At 37.6% G+C, this 24,787-nt stretch overlaps 1 protein-coding gene and 1 non-coding gene across 7 annotated transcripts in view; both read left to right on the plus strand.

Annotated features, from left to right (window-relative positions):
• Nucleotides 1-7,776: 7,776 nt before the first annotated feature.
• POTEC (POTE ankyrin domain family member C) overlaps nucleotides 7,777-24,787 on the plus strand; it is a 39,791-nt gene continuing 22,780 nt past the window's right edge. For 4 of the 6 annotated variants that reach the window (XM_063597157.1, XM_063597158.1, XM_063597159.1 and 1 more), the window contains exons 1-6: nucleotides 7,777-12,094; nucleotides 16,471-16,585; nucleotides 16,745-16,918; nucleotides 19,734-19,840; nucleotides 21,178-21,315; nucleotides 23,824-23,894. In XM_063597157.1, the coding sequence (XP_063453227.1) occupies nucleotides 11,574-12,094; nucleotides 16,471-16,585; nucleotides 16,745-16,918; nucleotides 19,734-19,840; nucleotides 21,178-21,315; nucleotides 23,824-23,894 (1,126 nt within the window). In that variant the 5' untranslated portion in view covers nucleotides 7,777-11,573. The remainder of the gene's footprint in view (nucleotides 12,095-16,470; nucleotides 16,586-16,744; nucleotides 16,919-19,733; nucleotides 19,841-21,177; nucleotides 21,316-23,823; nucleotides 23,895-24,787) is intronic. The other 2 variants (XM_063597160.1, XM_063597161.1) reach the window with 1 other exon arrangement.
• LOC129394643 (U6 spliceosomal RNA) lies at nucleotides 22,595-22,701 on the plus strand. The gene has a single exon (XR_008621985.1). It is a non-coding gene; the product is annotated as a U6 spliceosomal RNA (small nuclear RNA).

Here is a 24,787-nt window from a genome sequence, read left to right on the forward strand (position 1 = left end):
ACATGGATGAAGCTAGAAACCATCATTCTCAGCAAACTAACAGAGGAACAGAAAACCAAACACCACATGTTCTCACTCTTAAGTGGGAGTTAAACAATGACAACACAGGGACACAGGGAGGGGAACATCCCACACGGGGGCCTGTCACAGGGTCGGGGGGCTAGGGGAAGGATAGCATTAGGAGAAATACCTAATGTAGGTGACAGGTTGATGGGTGCAGCAAACCACCATGGCACATATTTACCTATGTAACAAACCTGCATATTCTACACATGTATCCCAGAACTTAAAGTATAATTTTTAAAAAAGACTTCACCAATATTATTTATTTTTCCTGTTGCCTCAGGTTCCAACGTGGCTCAACATGGCAGTTGCTGATCCTGACTTTGCTTAAAATTTGGTACTTTATCACAAATTTTAAAATTAATTTTGATTTCTCAAAATATTGATTAAAATGTTTGTCTCTACTATTGAGTTTTTGGGCACGCCTTTAAATTTTGCATGCAAGATAAGCACCTTACTCAGTTGTAGGATGTTGACGGTGATAAGGGTATTAGCAAAGGAAATATTGAAAAGCTCATGAATACTGTTGCATAATTCTTCTTAGAGAAAATAGTTTCTTGGTATAGGATAGAACAATTGCTAGAGGGAAGGTGACCTCCTACATAGCATGAAAAGATGTGTCATGATCTTGGTATTTGTAATTTGTTCCCTTTCACTCTGCTCAACTAAAACAAGGATGACAAACATTTTTCCATTAAAGATTATTAATTTTAAAACTTAATTGAGTCAGAAAAAATAAATGCAAATTAATTTTATTTTATTTTATAATTATTTTAATCTTTTGCTTTAAAGAAAACACTGAGTTTATGGGTCACTTTACAAGTGAAATAAGAACACAGATTTGGGGGTAATAAACATAATTTAGCACCAAATATATTTGTTCTAATTTATTTCACAGTTCAAAAACAAAGTGTAAGAGTAGAAAAAGGAAAGAAAGAAGAAAGGAGAGAGAGAAGTACAGAAAAAGTTACAATAATCAAAATAAAAATCAAGAGAAAAGGGAAAAGAAAGACTAGCAGAGGCATAAATGGAAAGATAGTCGTATGACTTAAAAAAAAAAAAGGTGAAGAGACAGAGAGATACTAGTCCACGAGGAGAGCAAGACCATCCAGAGGCAGAACTCCTTATCCAAGGAATTCAGAAGTTATTAGACATCCCTATTATGTAAAGCTGGCATCTGGTATGAGATTTCTTTTCCAAAAATTTGTGAGTAACCAGAATTTCTATGCATCTCTGGAATGCATGTATTCTAAACTCATTGTGCAACCCTTGCTGACATCAAGGCACCAAAATGTCTATAAATGTAATTGTTTACCATGACCTATGTGGCTAATATGGTAAAAATTACCCTTAAGCTCCCACTTTAAGGTCCATAAATACCCTAAGGAAAAATCTACTGCAGTGGCGTACTCAGTCCTCTCTTGCTGAGGAGCCCTGCTGCACTCCTCTGCAGCGTTCTTTCCATCTAATACAGCTTTCCTTTCCAAATCTATACAATTGTTGGTAAATTCTTCTTACTACCCACAAGCCAACCACACTCCACTGCCTGGGCTGTGACAGCTCGCATGGCAGTCCATATAAATGCACAGTCTACAAATCCATATAACCACAAAAAGAAAACAATGATAAAGAGAGCTGCACAAAGGAAAATAGAGAAAGGAAGCAAAATGAATGAGGTTAGATACATTCTTAGGTGGAATAATAACCCCATCTTGGAGTAGGTTAGTCTTGCCACCAAAACTTTTAAAAACATGATTTTTTTCATAATTGTGCATATAATCCGGGATCTTATTCACCTCTTAATGTTCACTCTAATACATAAGATAAAATTAATCTGAAGATCTAAAATAGTTCTCAAAATGGAGACTTTTTAATCCTTCTAGGAAAGTTTTATCACCTTGGATAGATTTTTTTCCTCTAGATAATCTTGAATTAATTTTACAATGAAAAGTATTACTGGTATTTTATTAAATTGTATTCAATTTATGCATTGGCATGTATATATTCAATAATATTACTTTTAACCAACAAAAGAGTTTGTCTCTGAATTTATTCATTTTTTTCTCAAAAAATATTACCACTTTTTATATGAACAGATACTTCCCAAAAGAAAACATGTATACGGCCAATAAGCATATGAAAAAAAAATGCTCAGCTTGACTATTCATTAGAGAAATGCAAATCAAAACCACAATGAGATACCATCTCACACCAGTCAGAAGGACTGTTATTAAAAAGTCAAAAAATGGCTGGGCACGGTGGCTCACACCTTAAATCCCAGCACTTTGGGAGGCCAAGGTGGGCAGATCACGAGGTCAGGAGATTGAGACCATTCTGGCTAACACGGTGAAACCCCGTCTCTAATAAAAAATACAAAAAAAAAAATACAAAAAAAAAAAAATTAGCTGGGCGTGGTGGCGGGCGCCTGTAGTCCCAGCTACTTAGGAGGCTGAGGCAGGAGAATGTCCTGAACCTGGGAGGTGGAGCTTGCAGTGAGCCGAGATCGCACCACTGCACTCAGCCTGGGCGACAGAGCGAGACTCCGTCTCAAAAAAAAAAAAAAAAAAAAGAAAAGTCAAAAAATAAAAATTCAAAGAGAATTTTTTTCTTTTTTTACTTTTATGGCATGACTTCTAATATTTTTATATCCTTAACACTTTATACAAAAAAATCAAAGGAAGAAGAAGAACATTTAAGTTTACTTTGTTTCATTTTTCAGAGTTAATAGTTGTTTCACATTCTCACCAAGATTTGATTTTTAAATGTTGATCTTGTATCCTGCAACCCTTGATAAATTTCCTTGTAAATTATAGTTATTTAAAGACACCATAGTATGCTTTACACATATATTTCTTCTATGAATAGATTTTTATTTTTTTCTTCCTAATATTAATACCTTTAAAAAAAAACTTTATTTCAGTGGTTAGCACATGTTGAATAGAAGTGGTGAGAGCATGAATACTTGCATTCTTCCTAATCTTAAAGGGGCATGCATTCAAGATTTTATCATATGTTATAATGGTTGCTATAGGTTTTTCATAATTGCCCTTTATTGGACTGGAGAGGTTCCCTTTCATTTCCAATGTACTTAGAATTTTTTACAGACATGAATGGATGTTAAAACAAATGATTTTCTGCCTCTATTGGCGTTCACCACCACATCCAGCTAATTTATTTTATTTTATTTTATTTTATTTTTTAGTAGAGTTGGGTTTCGCCGTGTTAGCCAGGATGGGCTCGATCTCCTGACCTCCTGATCCGCCTGCCTCAGCCTCCCAAATTGCTGGGATTACAGGAACTAGCCACTGCGCCCAGCTGAGGACATGTCTTTAAAAAGGTAGCATAACTCCTATTTCTAGCTGCTCTTGCAACTAAAGGTGGCTGTGTACAGAATAACTCTATTCCTCTATATCCTGTTTGGACAAACCATCTTTCCATTGATTTAAGCACACTTTCAGAATAAAACGTAATTTCTTATCTCAGGAATTCCAAAGTCTAATGGAAGAGGCAAGCTTATATTGAATAATTTAGCAAAGCAGATAGATTATGCTTGGCAATAATGAAGTAATTCAATATATAAAACATAAGAAAAGAAGGAAATATCTGTTTCATAGTTGTAATTAATTAGAACTTTACTATGCAGAACAGGTAGAGAGGCATTCTTCAAAAGATTAAGAGAGGTATAAAGTAAATGTAAATGTCAGCTATAGGGGTTTTCTTAGGCAGAGAATTATGCTTTAGAGTAAATGAAGGTGACGCTGGTATTCAGGTTCCTTTGGAGAAGGCAACAATAAAAGTAGAGTTATCATTTATGAGATCCAAGAAGCCCAAGAAAAGATAATAAGAGCCCAAGCCACAGCAGGCTCAGACTTTTTTTCCTAAATAAAAAGGAACGAATAGCTAAATATGACAAAAGTCAAGGTATCTTTTAAGAAAGTTACACTTCCTCTGAAGCACAACAGAAATCAAAGATAGTCACCCTTACAGCACTCCTTGCCTCTCTTCCAAGGATATAGCTATGTATTGTTTTTTAAAAAAGGTAAAGGGAATATATCACTTGACCATGTCTCTATCCAAGGTGAATTTCTCCAAAAGCACAACTTTGGGGCACTTGTATGAGATATAGTTTAAACCCCACTGAATTTGATTTCCCACCCTCCCAGACACTTACCTTTATTATTTTCTCATATTTGTTTGCTTTTGTTTCCTTAATATAGTCCAGGAAATGTATTTGTGGGCCGTCCTACAGGAGAAGTTATAATGAATGGAAAAATGTGAAGAACCTTCTATTCTCCCAAGAGTATATGGCAAAGAGGGTGCAATTGCACCCAAAATATCAGTGTGGAAGGGTCACATAACTGATACTATAAAGTAACACATTGTCTTACAGAATTCTCATTCTTAGGCTGAAATATTACCTTCTTCATCAAACTTACCTGACTGCATGTTTGATGTTGTTTGAGTAAAATATAATACTCTTTTATTTCCCAAATGCACACACACACACACACACACACACACACACACACACACATATTATGTTTTGGGAAATATATGTGCTATAGTATCTATATTTATTCACTTCTTAAATTTGTACTTAATTAAAATGACAAAATGAATTTGCTGAAAGGAGTTGGTAAAATGATCAGCTGTATTCAGTCACATAACTATTGTTTAGTCTTAGTAATGAAAATAGAAAAAAAAAAAACCAGTCAGGTGCAGTGGCTCACGCCTGTAATCCCAGCACTCTGGGAGGCCAAGTTGGGTGGATCACCTGAGGTCGGGAGTTCAAGACCAGCCTGGCCAACATGGTGAAACCTCATCTCTACCAAAAATACAAAAATTAGCTGGGCGTGGTGGCACGCACCTGTAACCTCAGCTACTTGAGAAGCTGAGGTAAGAGAATCGCTTGAACCTGGGAGGCGGTGCTTGCAGTAAGCCGAGATTGCGCTACTGCACTCCAGCCTGGGTGACAGAGTGAGACTCCACCTCAGTCAAAAAAAAAAAAAAATGAAAATAGAAAAAACCGACCGACACTAAAAGCTAAGAAAATAGTGTGTTCATTTTGGAATCTAATTCAAAATTCATTATAATGAATTTTAACGGGCCACCAAAGGCATGTGTTGAAGTTCACTGAATATTATTCAATGTTTGAGAATTACAGACAGCACACATATTTCATTTGTAGCAATGTCTGATTTGTTTTGCATCTATATATTTGCATTTATTTAAAACAAAAAAAGTCAAAATATATTTCATCTGTTATTTGGAAAAAACATTGAGTAATTGTCCAAATATAGCTCTCTATTTTCTAATTTTTAATTAACAATGCTTCTTATTTAAAAATATAACTTATTTCAAAATAACTGACATTTAATGTTTTTACATTTTTTAAAGTGTTCATGCACATCTATTTAATTTCTAGATATCATGAGGGAATCGTCACTGTATCTGGAAGCCAGATGCCAAAGATGTTCAGTTATTATCAATGTATCTATGCATAAACGATTGAAACTGATTCTTCATGCCATAATTTATCTAAATATTCATTCCTTTGGAACACTGTTTTCCACCAATAGTAACAAGACTTGGAACAAAATAAAATAGCAATATCATGTGCATTTTCTATTTCTGCACTTTTCCACTTCTGGAAATAGTCATAGAATCATTTTCTGACAGATTAATATCATCCATGATCCTAAGCCACTAAGAATAAGTGTTAGATTCTTTGGGTTAAATTGCCATAAGGACTAAATTTTTTTTTTAACAAATTCCCTAAAGAATCAACTGATTTTTAGTTTTACAGCATATGTATGACCTCTCCATCCATTTTGCCTTAATTCTAGTTATTTTTATCCTTCAGTGGTGAGAATGAGAAAACCTGGATGCATATGGGTATGGTTGATTTGAAAAGTACTTTTTAAACATTTGGAAGTTTTTCAAAACCAAAAGCATATTTGCCAAGTGATCTTTTCCCCCTACATTTTAAATCCATGTGCAACCTAAGAGAAATTTAGACCATATGCTAGTTCAGATTGACTTACATTAAAATCATGAAAATTTTATTTAATAGCTCTTTGACACACAGGGAGTGTTTAAATTAAGCTTCTCTAAATTTTACATTTTTCAAAATACACTCTGTTTTCTATCTACCCTCAACTACTCCTCACTACTCTCCAGGAAAATATCAGATTTAATTCAGGAGATGTAAGTTGGATGTTTTCAGTCCATCAACAATGATTAAGTAATTTAAAAAGCATTCTTTTTTTTTCACTTCTTCTCTAGTTTTTGTTTGTTTAAATATCTCTGTGCAAGTTCAGAACAGTTTTATTTATATTAGGATCAATAATCTGAGGAATGAAATAAATTGTTGCATTTCTTGCAATAAATGAGTTTATGCTTTCTTTACAGAACATTAAGGACATGAACTTTTAAGAACATTTTAATGTTTCACTATAAATGATACTTGAGCCTTGCATTAGAATACATAAGGTAAACTTATATAAAGAAAAAATAAAAACCTTCTCCTTCTCATCTGCATTTGCAATCCCACATGCACTGAAGTAATCAATGTTAATGGTTTTCTGTCCATTCGGCCACACCTCTAATGGATGGAATTTATGTAATTCTTTGTCAGGTACAACTACACATGAGTAAAACTATGTGTGATTTAGAACTCAAGATTAGGATTTTAACTAGTAGTGAAATGGGAAGGGAAAAGCAAAAGTAAAATAGACATCAACTAATGGCAGAATGGTGTATAGAAGGGAGTCATCTGTATATATGACATCTGATGGCCCCGCCACTCAGCTAACCCATCCACACATGAAATAATAAGTAGACAAGTGCATTGAAAATTGTAAGTGTGACAGAAAGGTCACCACGTGATTGCTACTATTATATCGTTTTACTATTTTGTTCTCCCAACAATGTATAGCTCAAATTTATACTATAGGCTGTTCATATCCCTTAACAAAATATCCATTAATTTATGAATTTGATAAAATTCTAACTTACTGCAGTGCCCTACAAATAATAGTTTGGCCCATCTGTGGTGATGACTGTTCTGGAAGATCTTTCTGATGTTGAATAACTAATATTGTGTTTCAATGTTACTATTAGGTTGGTGCAAAAATAATTGCGATTTTTGCCATTAATCACAACTACATTTGTGCGAACCTAATAGTAATTTAACATTCGGTATCTAACATTTGTGGACACTGATCGAATATGCAGTATTCGGGGGAGAAGTTGGTGGAAGAGATGTGTGTTGTTTTGTGAAAGATAGTATTCTGAGGGAAGGCAGAAAAGGGATATACGTATAAGAAAATAGTGGATCTTGATCAGATGCACACTTGTTCCTATTTACAAGAAGTCTATTCTGTGTTACTGAACAAATCAACTTACATGAAGTCAACTAATTCCAAAGAATTTACCATCTAGAGAAATTCACATTTGTAATAATAAATAGTTTTCTTAATGACAGAAATTTTATAATATGTCTTTTTTACTTTATAGCTATAACCGTAGAGTTATAAAATCTAAATACAGACAAGCCTACCCAGTGTTTGATTATATTCAATGATGTTTAAAAGTAATGGCCTCTCTTTTGTTCTTACTGGGAAAATTATCATTAGCACAGTGCTTCATGCAGGCTCTTATTACTTCTATCTCCCATTGTTATGATTGGCAAAGCACAAAGCCATGCTCAAATTGGAATGCTTGGGCACATTGCAGTATTTATCACAGGGTGGACTGGATACTGAGTTTCTTAATTTTTAAATATTTCTTTCCAATGCAAAATTCATGAAGGCTTAATGTTGGGAAATGTCTGAATGGCTATAAATTCCCTTCCTAATTCCCTCCCCTCAATGCATACCCATTTTTTTTGGCTCATTCTTAGAACTGTAGCTGTTCTTGAATCTTTGATGGGTTGAAGCTAATCCACATTCGGATTTTACAATCTCATATAATTGCCAAAATTCTACCCCTCAAAACACTTGTTTCTTTCTTTTTTTTCTCTTACATTTCCTCAAAGAAAATTAGTGAAAAAACAATTTTTTATTTGGTCTGAAACTTTATGGTGGAAATCTGAGGACAGGAAGAAATTTAGGGACTTGTTCGTGCACTTTTGATTTGGCGAATGCCTGGAATATATTTTTTTCTCTCTGCACAATGCAAAGTAGTTGCACTCACAAAGTATCAATTAGAAAAAGAAATTCTTTCCACATTTCATCAGAGTTTTAAGTGGTTACACTACGATAATCCCCAGCTATTTGGGAAATGGTAAAAAAAAAAAAACTTTGAAGATCAAGCCATCATTATTATTTTCACTAAAACCTAAAAATTCAGCCACAATATGTCAAACCAGTTGGGACAGGACTTCCTTCCACTAATTTAGTTTTTACTGCTGGATACCTGATGGGCTACTTACTATATCAGGTGTCTCATAGGGCAAATTGTACCTGGAGATAAAAAAAAGAAGAAAAAAACAGGCTCCACCCCCTAGCAGCAGAATACAGCAGAACATTTAGGTACCCACAGAACATAAACCAAAATGGACTGTATCCTGGATTTTAACAAACATTAAGAATTTTTTAAAAACTGAAATCCTGTAGAATGTATCCTCCAGCCAAAATGGCATCAAATTAAAAATAAAAAAGTAAAATAACAGCAGAATCTTAAATACTTGAAAAATAAACAGCATACTTTTTTAGTTCTTTTTTTTACATTTTTATTTATTTTAAGTTCTGGGGTAGGTGTGAAAGATGTGCAGGTTTGTTACATAGGTAAATTTGTGCCATGGTGGTTTTCCCTACCTATCAACCCATCACCTCGGTTTAAGCCCAGCATGCATTAGAGATTTTTCCCAATGCTCTCCCTCTCCCTCCCCCATCCACAGGCCCCAGTGTGTGTTGCTTACTTCCCTGTGTCCATGTGTTCTCATTGTTCAGCTCGTACTTATAAGTGAGAACATTAGATGTTTGGCTTTCTGTTTCTGCATTAGTTTCCTGAGGATAATGGCTTCCTGTTCCATCCATGTCCCTGCAATGGACATGATCTCCTTCATTTTTATGGCTGCATAGTATTCCATGTTGTATGGGTACTGCATTTTCTTCAGCCAGTCTATTACCGATGGGCATTTAGGTTGATTCCATGTCTTTGCTATTGTGAATAGTGCTAAACAGCAAGCACACTTCTAAGGAGAACGTCTCAAGGGAAACAATTAAATATATTAAACTGAATAAAAATAAAAATACAACATACCAAACTTGATTTAACACAGTTGACGTCAGTGCTGAGAGGAAAATGCATTTCACTAAATATATATAATAGAAAAGTAGAAATCTCTCAAATAAAAATTCAAGCTATCACATCAAGAAAGTAGAAAATAGTTGCAAAATAAAATCAAAACAAATATAAGAAAGAATATAATAAGGATAAGAGCAGAAATAAATGAAACAGCCAAAAGAAAACAACAAAGAAAAGCAAAGAAATAAAGCTGGTTCTTTGAAAATATCTATAAAATTGACAAACCTTAACTAATAATGATAAAGAAAAAAGGGATGTCATAAATTACCAATTTCATGAATGAAATGGGCTAACATTAGCAGTAGAACTCAGCAATGTACACAAAGAATTACACAGCATGTCCCAGTGACGTTTACTCCAGTGACTGCACACCTAGACATTCATCCCACTGAAATAAAAACTTTTTTTTTGCACTTGTAATTGGCTTCCCCTCTGCTTTTGTTGGCAAGAGCAGGTCGGTGTCCCAGGCTTAGAATCCATTTTTCTCTCTCTCCGTCTGTCTCTCTGTCTCCGTCTCTGTCTTTGTCTCTGTCTCTCTCTGTCTCTCTTTCATTTTTTGACAGAGTCTTGCTTTGTCGCCCAGGTTGCAGTGATGCGATCTCGGCTCACTGCAAGCTCCGCCTCCCGGGTTCACGCCATTCTCCTGCCTCCCCAGTAGCTGGGACTACAGGCGCCCACCACCATGCCCGCTAGTATTTTGTATTTTTAGTAGAGATGAGGTTTCACCGTGTTAGCCAGGATGGTCTTTATCTCCTGACCTTATGATCCGCCCGCCTCAGCCTCCCAAAGTGCTGGGATTACAGGCGTGAGCCACAGTGCCTGGCCAGAATGCATTTTTCCTCCCACACTAAAGCACCTGCAGTATGGGTGAAGCAGCCTGGAACCTGGCTGCATAAGCCTGCACAGCAGGAAGGTCCCAGCAGGAGGGTCGAGGTGCCACTGCCTGGGTCCAGCTCACAGGCTGCCAGGGAGGCTCTGATCTGGCTCCCTGGTGCTGGCAGTGTCCTGTTCCCAGGATCTGCACGTGGGGGTGCCTTCCTGCATCTCCCCATCAGTGGTAGGTGCTCCTCCCAGCCCCCCCTCTTGCAGGCCTGGAGACAGCGGCCTGCACCTCAACCCTACTGCATGCCAGTGAAGCGAAGCACCCCGGGCCAGAAGCCCCACAGCTGTTGGCCCTGGTTTGGACACCAGGCAGGGGGCACCACAGCAGGAGCTAGCAGCCCAGCCCCGATTCTGTGGCCCCGAGTGCCCCGTTGCTGATGGCCCTGTGTTCTGGGTGCGGACCAAGGAGGAGCAGGTGTGGAAGGCGCCTCAGGCAGGCCCTGGGCTCCGTGGGCGTCTTGTGGTCGGAGATTTTGAGGCCATTTGCATCCAGCTCCGCCAACCAGAGCTCTAAGCTGCAGCAGCGGCCACCCGCAACAGCGCCACCACTAGTGTCTTGGGGGCTTTCTTCAGAGGAGGCTGTCAGCATCCTCGAGTTCCAGGCGCTCTAGCCCCAGTCCTGCTTCAAGAGGCTTTTTCCCACCACAGGCTTCTCCTCAGTGGCCAGAAAGCTGGGCCAACTCCCATGAACTTTGCCAGTAACGCAAGGCTGTCACTGACATTTGTGGCGCCAAGACTTGCGCACGCGGATTGCACACATCGGCCACTTCCTGCACCACGTGCAATGACACGCGCACGCTTCACGCGCACGCCGCATAACGTCTGAGGCGCGCGCGCCCCGCACGCGCGCCCCGCACGCGCATAACGGCTTGGCTTACCTGTAACGGGTACGCTTCGCTTCGCGTTCCTCGCTTGGCCTTGCGTTCCTAGCTTGGCTTGGCTGTTAGTCGCTTTGCCTGGTGTTTCTTGCTTGGATTGGCGTTTCCTCCCTCGCATTCCTTTGCTGGGCTTGACCTTTTCTCTGCTGGGTTTGGCATTCCCTTGACTGGGCTGGGTGTTTCCTTGGGAGGGGGGGCTTGGCCTTTCCTGGGGTGGGCGTGGGGTCCCCCTGGTGGGCGTGGGCTTTCCCCGGGTGGGTGTGGGTTTTCCCTGGGTGGGGTGGGCTGGGCTCCCTTGCTGGGGTTGGCAAGTTTTGGCTGGGATTGACCTTTCTCTTCAAACAGATTGGAAACCCAGGGTTTCCTGCTAGTTGGTGAAACTGGTTGGTAGACGCGATCTGTTCGCTACTACCGGCCTCCCCTGGCTGTTAAAAGCAGATGGTGGCTGAGGTTTGTTCAATGCCCGCTGCCTCTGCTGTGAAGAAGCCGTTTGAGCTCAGGAGCAAGATGGGCAAGTGGTGCCACCCCCGCTTCCCCTGCTGCAGGGGGAGCGGCAAGAGCAACATGGGCACTTCTGGAGACCATGACGACTCCTTTATGAAGACGCTCAGGAGCAAGATGGGCAAGTGTTGCCACCACTGCTTCCCCTGCTGCAGGGGGAGCGGCACGAGCAATGTGGGCACTTCTGGAGACCATGACAACAACTTTATGAAGACACTCAGGAGCAAGATGGGCAAGTGGTGCTGTCACTGCTTCCCCTGCTGCAGGGGGAGCGGCAAGAGCAACGTGGGCACTTGGGGAGACTATGACGACAGCGCCTTCATGGAGCCGAGGTACCACGTCCGTCGAGAAGATCTGGACAAGCTCCACAGAGCTGCCTGGTGGGGTAAAGTCCCCAGAAAGGATCTCATCGTCATGCTCAGGGACACTGACATGAACAAGAGGGACAAGCAAAAGAGGTAACCGGGCCTGGGATGGGAGGAGGCGGGACATGGAGGGATGATGGGGACATACCCTCCTGGCACAGGGAGGGAGGAGCCAGGCTTTCTCTTCCTCCGCAGGCCCCACACCACCCTGGGTGTGGAAACCTCAGAGAGGTCAGGGCCCAGGTCCCTTTATAAACAGCAACACAAAAACAAAACTTTAGCTGATTTCCAATCCAATTATAATTTCCCTTATAGAACACTAATAGACGGTTTTAAAGTGATTTAACTCGCAAAATTAAGTCGATGCAGCAGATTATTTTTAATGTACACATTTTAAAACAATGTTCTATACACTATAGAAAGGTGTATATTGAGAACTAAGTCCCATAATATATCAACTTCTGGGCTAAATATTTTTCAAATAAAATCCAATATGGATTTTATATCGATGTGTACCCTATGTAAATACGTTCTTTACTGAGTAACCTTAAAAGGAAACTGAAATGGGAAGTATGGTTCATATCTTTGAATAGGAGGGTTCGTTTTTCTTAAGATGTGAGCTTTTTCTGTGTTTATCACTTTTACATAAGCCAAATAAAAATAGCAAAGTCTTAGTGTCTTTAAATTGCACATGATGTATTTTATCATTGTGATAAATTGATTTTTTGTAACAGAATGGAAAAAGACTTGCTTTTCCAGATATCAAAATGTGCGTGTGTTATTTCCACAAATTGTTTACTAACAGCTGAAAAGACATAAATGAACAGAACAGAATAGGAAATCCAGAAATACCCAAATATATGTAAGAATTTAGCACTTGATAATGGTGATGTTTCATATTGGTAAAACAAGGTGAATTATTCATAAATTAAATGCATGCTGTTTGGAGAAAACTACCTAGATTTTTATGTCACAAAAATAAGTTCCTGGAGTATAGATTAAAAATTTTAAAGATACAAAAGGAGAAAAGTACCAGAAGAAAACACAAATGCCTATTTATATGTGCAAATATTTATTTATTTTTCTGAGACAGACTCTCACTCCATAGCCCAGGCTGGAGTGCAGTGGTGCAGTATCAGCTCACTACAACCTCTGGTTCCTGGTTCAAGTAATTCTCTGCCTCAGCCTACCAAGTAGCTGGGATTACAGGCACCCACCACCATGCCTGGCTAATTTTTTGTGTTCTTAATCAAGATGGGATTTCACCATCTTTGCCAGGCTGGTCTTGAACTCCTGTCCTTGTGATCCACCCACCTCAGCCTCCCAAAGTGCTGAGATTACAGTCATGAGCCACTGAAACCAGCATATATATGCAGATATAATAAAATAAGCTCAATTTAAAATTGGGCAAGGTACTTTTTTGCATGTCTACCAGTGACCTGTGCACACAGGAAAACATAGCATTCCTGCTAAGAGAAGGAATTTAAGTTAGAAGAGGAATGAAAGACTATTTTCTGTTTAAGTTAGAAGAGGAATGAAAGGCCAGCCATGGTGGCTCATGCCTGTAATCCCAGCACTTTGGGAGGCCAAGGCAGGTGGATCACGAGGTCAGGAGTTTGATACTAGCCTGGCCAGCATGGTGAAACCCGTTTCTACTAAAAATACAAAGAATTAGCTGGGCATGGTGGCATGCACCTGTAATCCTAGCTACTCAGGAGGCTGAGGCAGGAGAATTGCTTGAACCAGGGAGATGGAGGTTGCAGTGAGCTGAGATTGCACCACTACACTCCAGCCTGGGTGATGGAGTGAGACTCCATCTCAAAAAAATAAATAAATAAAAATAAATAAATAAATATAAAGGAATGAAATACTGTTTTGTGTCCACAAAGTTTGTGAGGGTGAAGAACAGTGGTACTTATATACTTGCTGAAAGTTTAAGTTGCTGCGACTTTTCAAGTAGACACTTTGATGGTAAGAACCACATTTTTAAAATGTGTATGCCTTTTACCCATCTATTCCATTATACTGAAACATCTATATGAAACAGACACAGCTGTTTTTCTTAGTATTGCTTAAAATAGCCATGTATTGAGAAGAACTCATATAAAGATTTTATGAACAAATTTCAGTGCATCCATAGGATGGAATAATATGTAACCATTGAGGGTGTCAGTAGATACAGAGATATGTCGGCATGCAGAGATGTACTTTGCTATATCAAGTGAGAAAAAATCAGTTTGTTATACATATACACAAACAGAATCTGCTCTTGTGTTAGCTGGAAATATGTGGAAAATATAATCAAACTTATTTCTGGGGATTTGTAAGTGAAGTTTTTCCCTTTCTCTTATCTGTGATTTCTGCAATGAACATCTGAAAAGTTTTCGTTAAGTTTCATTAGTAATGAAATAATTCTTGGGAAGAGAAGGAATATGCTACTTGCATAGGTACGAATAATTTCTCACATTCTATTATTTATTTTTATACCTGTGGATGGCTATCTTCTGTGAACTTTTACCCTCTTCAGAAGTAGAGGGCTTCTGTTTACCTCTTCTGGTAGATTTTATTGTATATATATTTTATTATATATAGATTAACATGTAAATAGTATGGATTAATTAGTTTAGTTATATATTTATGAAAACTAAAATAGCAAATATAAATGATCATTACTATCGCAAATGTATTGCTCTACTCAACAGGAGTTTTCTTTTATAAATATTGAACTTCCAACCTATGTTTATCCATTCTTTCAATCCGTTTAGTCATCAAACATAAGCCAGACACCTATTATATGGCAGGCATATTCTGCTATCTCTCAGGATCCTTCCACCTTTGAAAACTTCATGTTTACCTGCTGCGCCTGAGCAAGCTGAGAGAATCAAAATTGGGGCATTAGGACTTAATCTCAATTGAAGCTTTTCCTCCCTCCTTTCAAACAAAAGCACTTCTGAAGGTGGAAAATAGTAAAAGATAACCCTTAACTGCCGTTTTGAAAATTTATAAGACTTGGGTAAAGGCTGTTTTAGCTGTTTTAAGAACTTAAATGTGGTACATAAACAGCATGGAATACTATGTAGCCATAAAAGAAAGAACAAGAGCCTGTCCTTTGCAGGGACATAGATGGTGTTGAAGGCCATTATCCTTAGCAAACTAACATAGGAAGAGAAAACCAAATACTGCATGGTCTCACTTATAGGTGGGAGCTAAATGAGGAGAACACACAGACACCTAGAGGGAAGCAACACACACTGGGGCCTATCAGAGGGTGGAGGGTGGGAGGAAGGAAAGAAGCAGGAAATAGAACTAATGGGTACTAGGCTTAACACCTGGGTAATGAAATAATCTGTACAACCAACCCCCTTGGAACACGTTTACCTATGTTAACCAACCTGCACATCCTGCACCTGTATCCCCGAATGTAAAAGTTGAAAAAAGCTCCACAAATAGTTTCCTAAATCCATTTTAAAAAGAGAAAATTTATAACAGTCTTAAATCCTAATATGAATGATTGGAAATATCTGATGTACATACATTGTATAAATCTAAGTATTGAAAAAAATGAGCCCATGCTATTCATTTGAATTTCAAATTTTCTTTGGCTTAAAGTTTTTGAAAACCAAAGTAAGAAATAGATTATTTTAGAAAATTGTTTTTGTTTTCACCTCAGCCCTCTTATTCCATAGTTCTTTTAAGAACTAAAATTTATCTAAATGCTAGTCATCTGACTGGAACTGCCCCAGACCTGTTATATTATAACATATTCTACTTAATGTAAGGCACCAGGGATTGTATGATGCCCCATTATTTTATGTCTCACTAAGAAAATTATTTAAATGCTGCCAATTATAATTATAGTAAATCATGAATTATAAGTGGTATTTCAGTGTAAGAAATGTTAAAACATGGAGACAATGATCATCTTAGACTCAATAAAATACAGTACAACGCTACCTGTAATCTTTAAAATGTACCTGAAAGTGTAGGTATAATTGTATCGTTTCACTTAATTCAAATGTTGTCTTTAGTGGTATTAGTAAAAATTATAATATCTTACAATTTTTGAGCTGTTATTTGTGTTAGGAACTATTCTATACTTTGTGTAGAGTCTTATTTAAGCATTACAGTGGTTTCCTCTGAGAAACTGACTATTTTCATTCCCATTTTATTGATGAGGAAATTGAGACACAAAAAGGCTAAGCAACAGCTAGGAAGCGACAGAGCTTCAAGTAGGATTCCAGCCCAAGTTGAATGTCATCCAAGAGCTATGCTCTTTCTATTCAAATAGGCTGCTCTTTCATTAATACAGTGACTAATGAGAGGTAATAAGTAGTGTGCTTTCTTCAAAGGAAAATTGAGTTTGTTTTGAAGGCAGAGTAATAGGCTATTCAGTGTTTGCAACTACATGAATCATTAATGTGGCATTAGCTAGTGCACTACAATTTCCTGAAGTCTTCTCACTCTCATAGGACTGCTCTACATTTGGCCTCTGCCAATGGAAATTCAGAAGTAGTACAACTCCTGCTGGACAGACGATGTCAACTTAATGTCCTTGACAACAAAAAAAGGACAGCTCTGATAAAGGTATGCAGTAGTCAACTATATCAGCGTGAGATGGGTTTGATTTCAATAGATAGCATAAAAATGAGTTTTCTCATTTAAATATAACTAGTTGGTGAAAGCTGTGGAATGTTATTTTGAATTCCTAGGACTTATAATTTGTTTTTGGTCTAATACTGACAGGCCGTACAATGCCAGGAAGATGAATGTGTGTTAATGTTGCTGGAACATGGCGCTGATCAAAATATTCAAGATGAGTATGGAAATACCGCTCTACACTATGCTGTCTACAATGAAGATAAATTAATGGCCAAAGCACTGCTCTTATATGGTGCTGATATTGAATCAAAAAACAAGGTATAGATCTACCAATTTTATCTTCAAAATACTGAAATGCATTCGTGTTAACATTGACCTGTGTAAGGGCCAGTTTTCCGTATTTGGAAGCTCAAGCATAACCTGAATGAAAATATTTTGAAATGACTTAATTATCTAAGACTTTATTTTAAATATTGTTACTTTTAAAGAAGCATTAGAGGGTACAGTTTTTTCAGTGCACTTGTGGTTAATGCTTTTTTTTAAAAAAAAAAACACTGAATTTGTAAAAGGTAATACTTTTTTTTTTCAATTTTTCCCTGCCAAGTTTTTTTTCCCTAACAAATGTAAAATGACAAAATTTGCCCTGGAAATAGGTTTTACATTAAAACTCCAAGAAAACTTAAACATGTTTCAGTGAATAGTAATCCTGCTACTTTGGCAAATTCCTAAAAAAACACTAATAGATATGAGGTGATGTATCTCTCAGTGGCAAGGCTTAAGATATTTCTGATTGCTCATGAGGCAGAAGTGGAAAGGGAAAAATGCAGCAATCAGAAATATCAAGGCCAACTTGGAAATTAGGTAATGGGGGAAAAGACCATGAAGAGGTTTTTTTTTTTGTGTGTGTGTGTGTGTGTGTGTGTGTGTGTGTGTGTGTGTGTGTTGTTATTGTTGTTCATTCATTTGTTTCCTTTATATGGTGAGACAGGGTTCTTTTCCATTTTAGAGAATGACAGTTTTCAGTTTGGGAGAGGGAGTTAGTGGGTTGTAAACTGCCTAGAGATCAATTTTAGGAGGCCTCTGAGATTGGCAGTGAATATGTGGTAATGTAGTGGGAAACCCTTGAGTAGAAGGAATAACAAGTAATTAACCAACTTAGTATCCTATTCTGGTAGAAATGGCCAATTAGAATCTCAACTCTGCTTTCAATTCTAGAATGTCTCGATGGGAAGGTGGGAGATAAGGGGCTTATAAGTAAAAAGATCAGGTTGGATTTTGAGTTTACTAGACCTTAGACCTTGTTCTACTCTTACCGGGGAAAATCTTGTGGTGTTTTCAGCAAATGAGTCTCTCTCCTACTCTTTCCTCTTTTTGGCCAAATCCTCAAATGATAAAGGGAATTGTTTATGTGGATGAGAGATGAGACTGAAATAATTGTCTATTGCACTAGCTTCCAGCTAGAGTTGTGCATTCCAGTTACCTCAGGAAAATTTTTAAATAATCTTCAAGTCTAGGTTTTCCCCTGAAGATTTTGATAGAGTAAGTCTAATAAAGCCTGGATATGTACGTTTAAAAAGGTTTCCTTGAAGCCAGGCATGGTGGTGCATGGCTGTAGTCCCAGCTGCTAGGGAGGCTGAGGTGGGAGGATTGCTTGAGCTTAGGAGTTCTAGTCTAGCCTGGTCAACATAATGAGACCCTGTCTCTAATAACAACAACAACAACAACAACAAATTTCTCAAAATCCGGATACACTCCTGCTTAACCACTGAATACATAAGTGTAATATGTAAATTCTTATATCTCAGAAACTTCAGATATTTCTAGAAGAGTTGGAGTTGGATATGTGCTAATTCCTTTAAATCTTTCCTTTCCAATAACATTAATCTAAATTTTTGTTTGTTTGTTTTTGAGATGGGGTCTCACTCTGTTCCCCAGGCTGGAGTGCAGTGGTGCGGTCACAGATCACCACAGCCTTGACGTCCCTAAGCTCTGGTGGTCCTCCAATCTGTTTTTGTATTTTTTTTTTAGTAGAGATGAGGTTTTTGCCATGTTTCTCAGGCTGATCTTGAACTCCTGGGCTCAAGTGTATCACCCACCTCAGGCTCCCAAAATGCTAAGATTACAGCTGTGAGCCACCATTCCTGGGCTAGTCTGACTTATCTCTGTCATTGGGACATTAAAATGAATATTATTGGCACTATCTATCAGCTTACAGAATAATACCTTTTCCTTTCTACCATCAGTTATTCACTGCCATTCAGAAGGTCTTTAGAAATTTGCAGTGAGTAGTCTTCCAATAAGTAGAGGATGGCTCTCTCAGGACTTTGTGTCCCTTTGTTCAATCATTCAAGTGCTTAGGTCAGTAAGTCATTTTTAAGAGCAGAGTTTTCTCAGAATTGTAGCAAATTCTAAACCTTTTTTGTCAATTGAAGCTGTATTATGGGCTATCCAGTATGTCTCTTAAGTTTGTAGAGCTTTGGCTTAATCAGGATGGCAGGTTTAAACACTAAAAACCATGGAGTTATTAAGAATACAGATAGGAAATCTCTTAGTTTCAGTAATCCTATGAACTGATTATCTATCTAGTTAACAATCTGGAAAAATTAAATACAAATAGATTTTAAATGAATAAATGTTGGAAAAATTCTTGAAATGGGCAGTGTGAGTATTAATAGCAATATTTATTGCACGTTGGAGCTTGAACTTTGGTAAAACATGTGAAACTAAAGAAATATTTTACATTCAAATTCTTGCTTTATACACAACAATTTTGTCTTAGGGTTGGATAATATAGAGATAAAAGATACAGCCCCTGCCCTCAAGAAGCTTTTTGTTTAAATGAAAAAAAAAATCATCCAAAAGTGCCATGCCAAATGCTCATTTAGAAACAAAGAGTCTTGGAAACAGTAAATGTTTAAAGTGAGTTTTTGAGATGATCAGATTTAATGTGGTGAGGCAGAGAAGGGATGTTTCCAAGGGAAGGAGTGGCATGTGGGAAAGTACAGAACAGTGAGAAGGAAGCGACCAAATTTTATTTACTTTCTGTGAGTGTAAGTCCATAAGCTTCCAGTTCAGTTGAGAAATACATAATTTTTTGAATTAAATATTGTTTTTGTTTTATATTGTTTTACAGTGTGGCCTCACACCACTTTTGCTTGGCGTACATGAACAAAAACAGCAAGTGGTGAAATTTTTAATCAAGAAAAAAGCTAATTTAAATGCACTTGATAGATATGGAAGGTATGGTTATTTCTTTTAATCTGTGTGTTGTTCTAGATTGATAGCAGTCACTCATGTCATAAATAATAAATTAATAAGATTAAATTATACTTATTGGGACATAGTGATCAGTATCAACACAAATCAGTTAAGTAGAAAAGCAATTATTTGGACTGGGCAACATAAAGAATTGTTTTAGTAGGATTCATCTTCTCTTATTATATTGACTGATGTTACTTGTTGTATGATGTTTTTGGTTACATGATCTTATGTTAGCTAAAGGGATTTCATATTAATTTTATGAAGTTTGAACTTTAACTTTCAGTTTACTTTATGACTCAGTATTGAACTTCTTAACCCTTTCTAGTAGGTTTTAACCTCTATATCTTATATGCTTTTCCACTAAATATGCTGTATTAAACATAAATAGGAGTTGAAAATCCTTTTATCTTTTCAATGACTCTGCTTTAAGTTGCTTTCTTTGAAGAATGTTAATATTAGCTTATCCCTACATGACAATTAATTGCTATTCCCACATACTGTGGGTTCAACAGCTTTTTTCCTTTTTTATTTCCAGTGTATTTTGATGTTTTTATTTTTAGTTGGTATGGAGAGAGGGAGTGAAGATAGTTTTAAGTGGATACACTTTTCCTTTAATGAAGGCAAGCTGTAGGTGGGTGATAAAGAGAAAAGAGCTAGGCTTTGGATTCACACAAGACTGGGTTTAATTCCTAACTTTCTTACTTGCTACGTGTGTGACATTGGGAACGTTATTTACCACCCAATATGTTGTCATATGTGAAAAGTAGGAGAATATATCCTTCAAAGTTGGCTGTGCATAAGCAAGAAAGATATATGTGGCATTTAATTCAGTGCATAGCACATGCTTATTGGCATCATTAACTGAAACTCCTGTGACTACTATTCTTACCATTATTATTAATATTACTGCTTTCAGCATGCAGAGAGCTCTTATTTATCTTAGCCCCTAGCTAATTTTCTATTACAGCATATCAGTCTAGGGAAGCTGTGACAAAATCTTCACTTAAATCTTTGTCCACTTCAGATAAGTGGCCCTAACATTGTTTCTTGCCCATCAAAGGACTTTAAATTAGTAGATTCTGCTATGCAATACCCCACTGAGATAAGAGGTTTCCTTTTTGTCCCTTCCTTTTAACCTTGGTGGTATTTTACAAAGATGAACTCTTGAGCACCCAAGATGCTTATGTCTTTTAGCGCATGTAAATGTTTGATTCTGCATGGACAGGCAAGATGTTAAATTGGTAAAGTATATCAAATTAGCTTTTAAAATAACTTTATTACAGTTCCTAAAGGAGAAATTATCTCTGTAATTTTAGAACTGCCCTCATACTTGCTGTATGTTGTGGATCAGCAAGTATAGTCAATCTTCTACTTGAGCAAAATGTTGATGTATCTTCTCAAGATCTATCTGGACAGACGGCCAGAGAGTATGCTGTTTCTAGTCATCATCATGTGTAAGTGTTTACATGAAAAGGCTAGTTAATGCTAAATTGAGGTTTAAAATAATTATAACAATTGCATCTTACATATCAGGTGAGATGTCATAGTTTGGTTCAGGTAGTTTTAGAGTGGCAGTGAGTTAGTCCCCTGCATCAGCCAGAAATCAGACAAAAAGCAAGACAAGTTAGAAGTACCAATGGGTGCAGGATTCTTTACCTCAGGACTTTTAAGACCTTTATCCTTAGAGATCCCAATATTGTTCATTTCATCCAAGTATAACACCTATGCATGGGATAAAAAAGAGTATCACATCTTTGATTTTTCTGATTAGTTATTTGGGTCTTGAAATGTCCAGTTTAGCAGAAAGCCTTGTACTGTCTTCTGGGGACTATCTCCTACATACTCCTTGAATTTTTCAAGAACCAAAGGGGTTCACTAAATCCAAGGAAGACAGTCCCTTTTATCAAGTCAGAAGGAGGAGAAAAAAAAGGACATTCCAATCATTCTGTTGTTTCCATTGTTTCTGTTGCTGCATTGTTGCCACTCAAACTGGTTCTGCTGACTGGTAATTGTTGACCTTTGACACCAAGATGCCCTTACTGATTCAAATCCCTCAAGTCTTCATGGGGATTCATACAGTGACTTTGAAGTTACAACATTTTTTAGTTCCCTTACCTATGCTTATATGCTCAGCCATTGTTCCCAAAGCACCAGCACCCTGCTCTGGCCGCTGGGCATCCTGACTTTATCCGCACACAAAGTGAGCAAATTGACCCTTCCTCCTGTATTCAGAACCTATTGTGGAACCCACATCTTAGCCAAGAATTAGCTGAGACCTTCATGGTAAGAGATCCTTTCAGGCCGTTGTTGGTCTTTTCTCTAGCAGCTATTAGGTGGGCTTGTTATAAAGGGTCAGAGTGGTTCAAATAATGTGACAGAAAGAGATCAGTGTTTGTTTCTTCTTCTTTGCTACCAGATCTACACTGTGAGGCACCTTTATATCTTGTGTAGAACCTTAGGCAGTAGAAAGTCCCATATGAGCCTTCCCCAAGCAGTGGCTCCCAGCTGTGGTTGGCCCCTTGAGTGATCTGATTTACATGATAATGAAAAATCGTCCAAGCTACTTCCATCTCTAGCTCAAGATTTTAAAATATTTTCAAATTGTACCTCACAGGAAGCCATTGAAGAGAATTCTCAGAATCTCAAGTAGGTTAAGTAAGTAGTGATGAGTCATGGACAAGAGCCAAGCCTTGTCCATGACTCATCACAAATCATGTGTAAAGGTAGGGCTTTGTGCCTGCTTTGGCGGCACATATCCTAAAATTGGAACAATACAGAGAAAGTTAGCATGGCTTCTGCATAAGGAGGCAGCACAACTCTTTGAAGCATTCCATATTTTGTGCAGTCACTGGAAGATCGTTTCACTATTTGCTGACTAGCTCTAAGGAAACAGTGTGAATCAAAGCAAAATGGGTGCCACCAAAATATCAAAATGTGATTTGTGCTGCAAAAATAGTCATGGAAGATGGTCTGTGAGATGATTTAGAGCTGAATAATGTGTTCGGTGCAAAATATGTTATAACTATGTACGTCAAAAATTAGAGAATGTCAATTTGCAGCTTCTTCATGAAAACGGAAAAAAAATAAAAGTAGAGTTTTGGTCTCCCATGTCAGCTGGAATTGAACATCAATATAAAACATTATCCTAACAAACATCTGCTGGCTCAGAGTTTGAGTCTGTAGAGAAGGATCATTGCTCCAAGCCAGGTCTTAACATCCATTGGTTTTTCTGCCCTTAGCACAACAAATTGGTCAACTCCGTAATAGTGGACAATCACATTATCTACTTTAATGAGAGATTTATGAAAAAATTTAGTTACAAACTATGACACAGTTGAGATGCCCTGAATTATGAGCCATAAGGAGTAGGACAACTAAGAAGCAAAATTAGGACTTAATAACATTTTCTAAAAACTACAGCATTTGCATATTAGAACCTATGAACAAAATACACATGGGGTTTTATCTGGGATTCCAAGATAATTTTAGTCATAAAGTTTAGGAACAGATTATTCCATTGCTTTACTATTTCTCTGAGCATTTAAAAAATGTTACCTTGTTAAATCTTTATAACAACCTAGTGAAATAAGGCAGCAAAGTCCTCACTTTGTAGAAGAAGATATTGAGCCTAAGAGAAGAAAGTTGTCCAAGAACAAATAGCTGTTCATTATGGAGCTAGGACTTATGCAGAGTTGGGACACTTTCTATTATGTCATGCTAATGCATGCTGATTTACTGGGTCACAGTGCCCTTGATTTATGAGCATTTCACCTAATTTTTTTATTCTTTAATTAGAAGCTTAAAGAAAAGTTTGTAGAATGTACTCATAACTGTATGGGATAATACTGTTAAATTCTGATATTATGATATTGTTTGAAATACTCTAAGAATTTTACATTTGGTAAGTATTTTTTATATCAGTATTAAAATAGTAATTTGGTTTCTTACATTTTTATACATAGAATTTGTGAATTACTTTCTGACTATAAAGAAAAACAGATGCTAAAAATCTCTTCTGAAAACAACAATCCAGGTAAGACTTGTGATAATGAATTACTTTAGGTCAGTTGTCCACAATGTTTTTGGCAGCAGGGACCGGTTTTGTGGAAGACAGTCTTTCCATGGGCTGGGGGAAGGTGGGGATGGTTTCAGGATTATTCAGCCATGTTTCATTTATTGTGCTACTTTATATTATTATTACATTGTAATATATAATGAAATAATCATACAACTTACCATAATGTAGAATCCGTGGAAACTCTGAGCTTATTTTTCTGCAACTAGGTGGTCTCATCTGGGGGCAAAGTGAGACAGTGACAGATCATCAGGCATTAGATTCTCATATGAAGCACACAACCTAGATCCCTCAGATGAGCAGTTCACAATAGGGTTCATGCTCCAATGAGTATCTAGTGCTATCACTGATCTGACTGGAGGCAGAGTTCAGGCGGTAATATGAGCCATGGGGTGTGGCTGTAAGTACAGTTGAAGCTTCCCTGGTTTGCCTGCTGCTCACCTCCTCCTGTGTGGTGTGGTTCATAATAGTCCATGGACTGGTACCAGTCTGTGACCTGGGAGTTGTGGACCCCTGCTCTGGGTGGTCCTACCGTAGATAAAAAAATAAAAGTAAGGAATTTTTGATCACAAAAGAACGCCAAAGCACAAGTCATGTTGCATATCCTTGTCCCAACAAGGTCTCACTCTTACTGACTTCATTCCTCCTCATTTGAAGTTGGAAAGAGATACATTTACTTTGTTGGAACAAGATGTGTTCTCTACCTGCTGGTCAATTGTCTTGATAACAGTAATTTTGTTAGAACAAGATGCTCTGCTACCATTTACCAAAAGATTGTCATAATAAATATACAAATTGCCCAACTCTAGGCTCAGCAGATTATAATAAAAGTAGAAAAATGTGAAGACATT

This window comes from Pan paniscus, chromosome 17 (genome assembly GCF_029289425.2).
Source record: "Pan paniscus chromosome 17, NHGRI_mPanPan1-v2.0_pri, whole genome shotgun sequence".
In the NCBI taxonomy this organism is placed as follows: domain Eukaryota; kingdom Metazoa; phylum Chordata; class Mammalia; order Primates; family Hominidae; genus Pan; species Pan paniscus.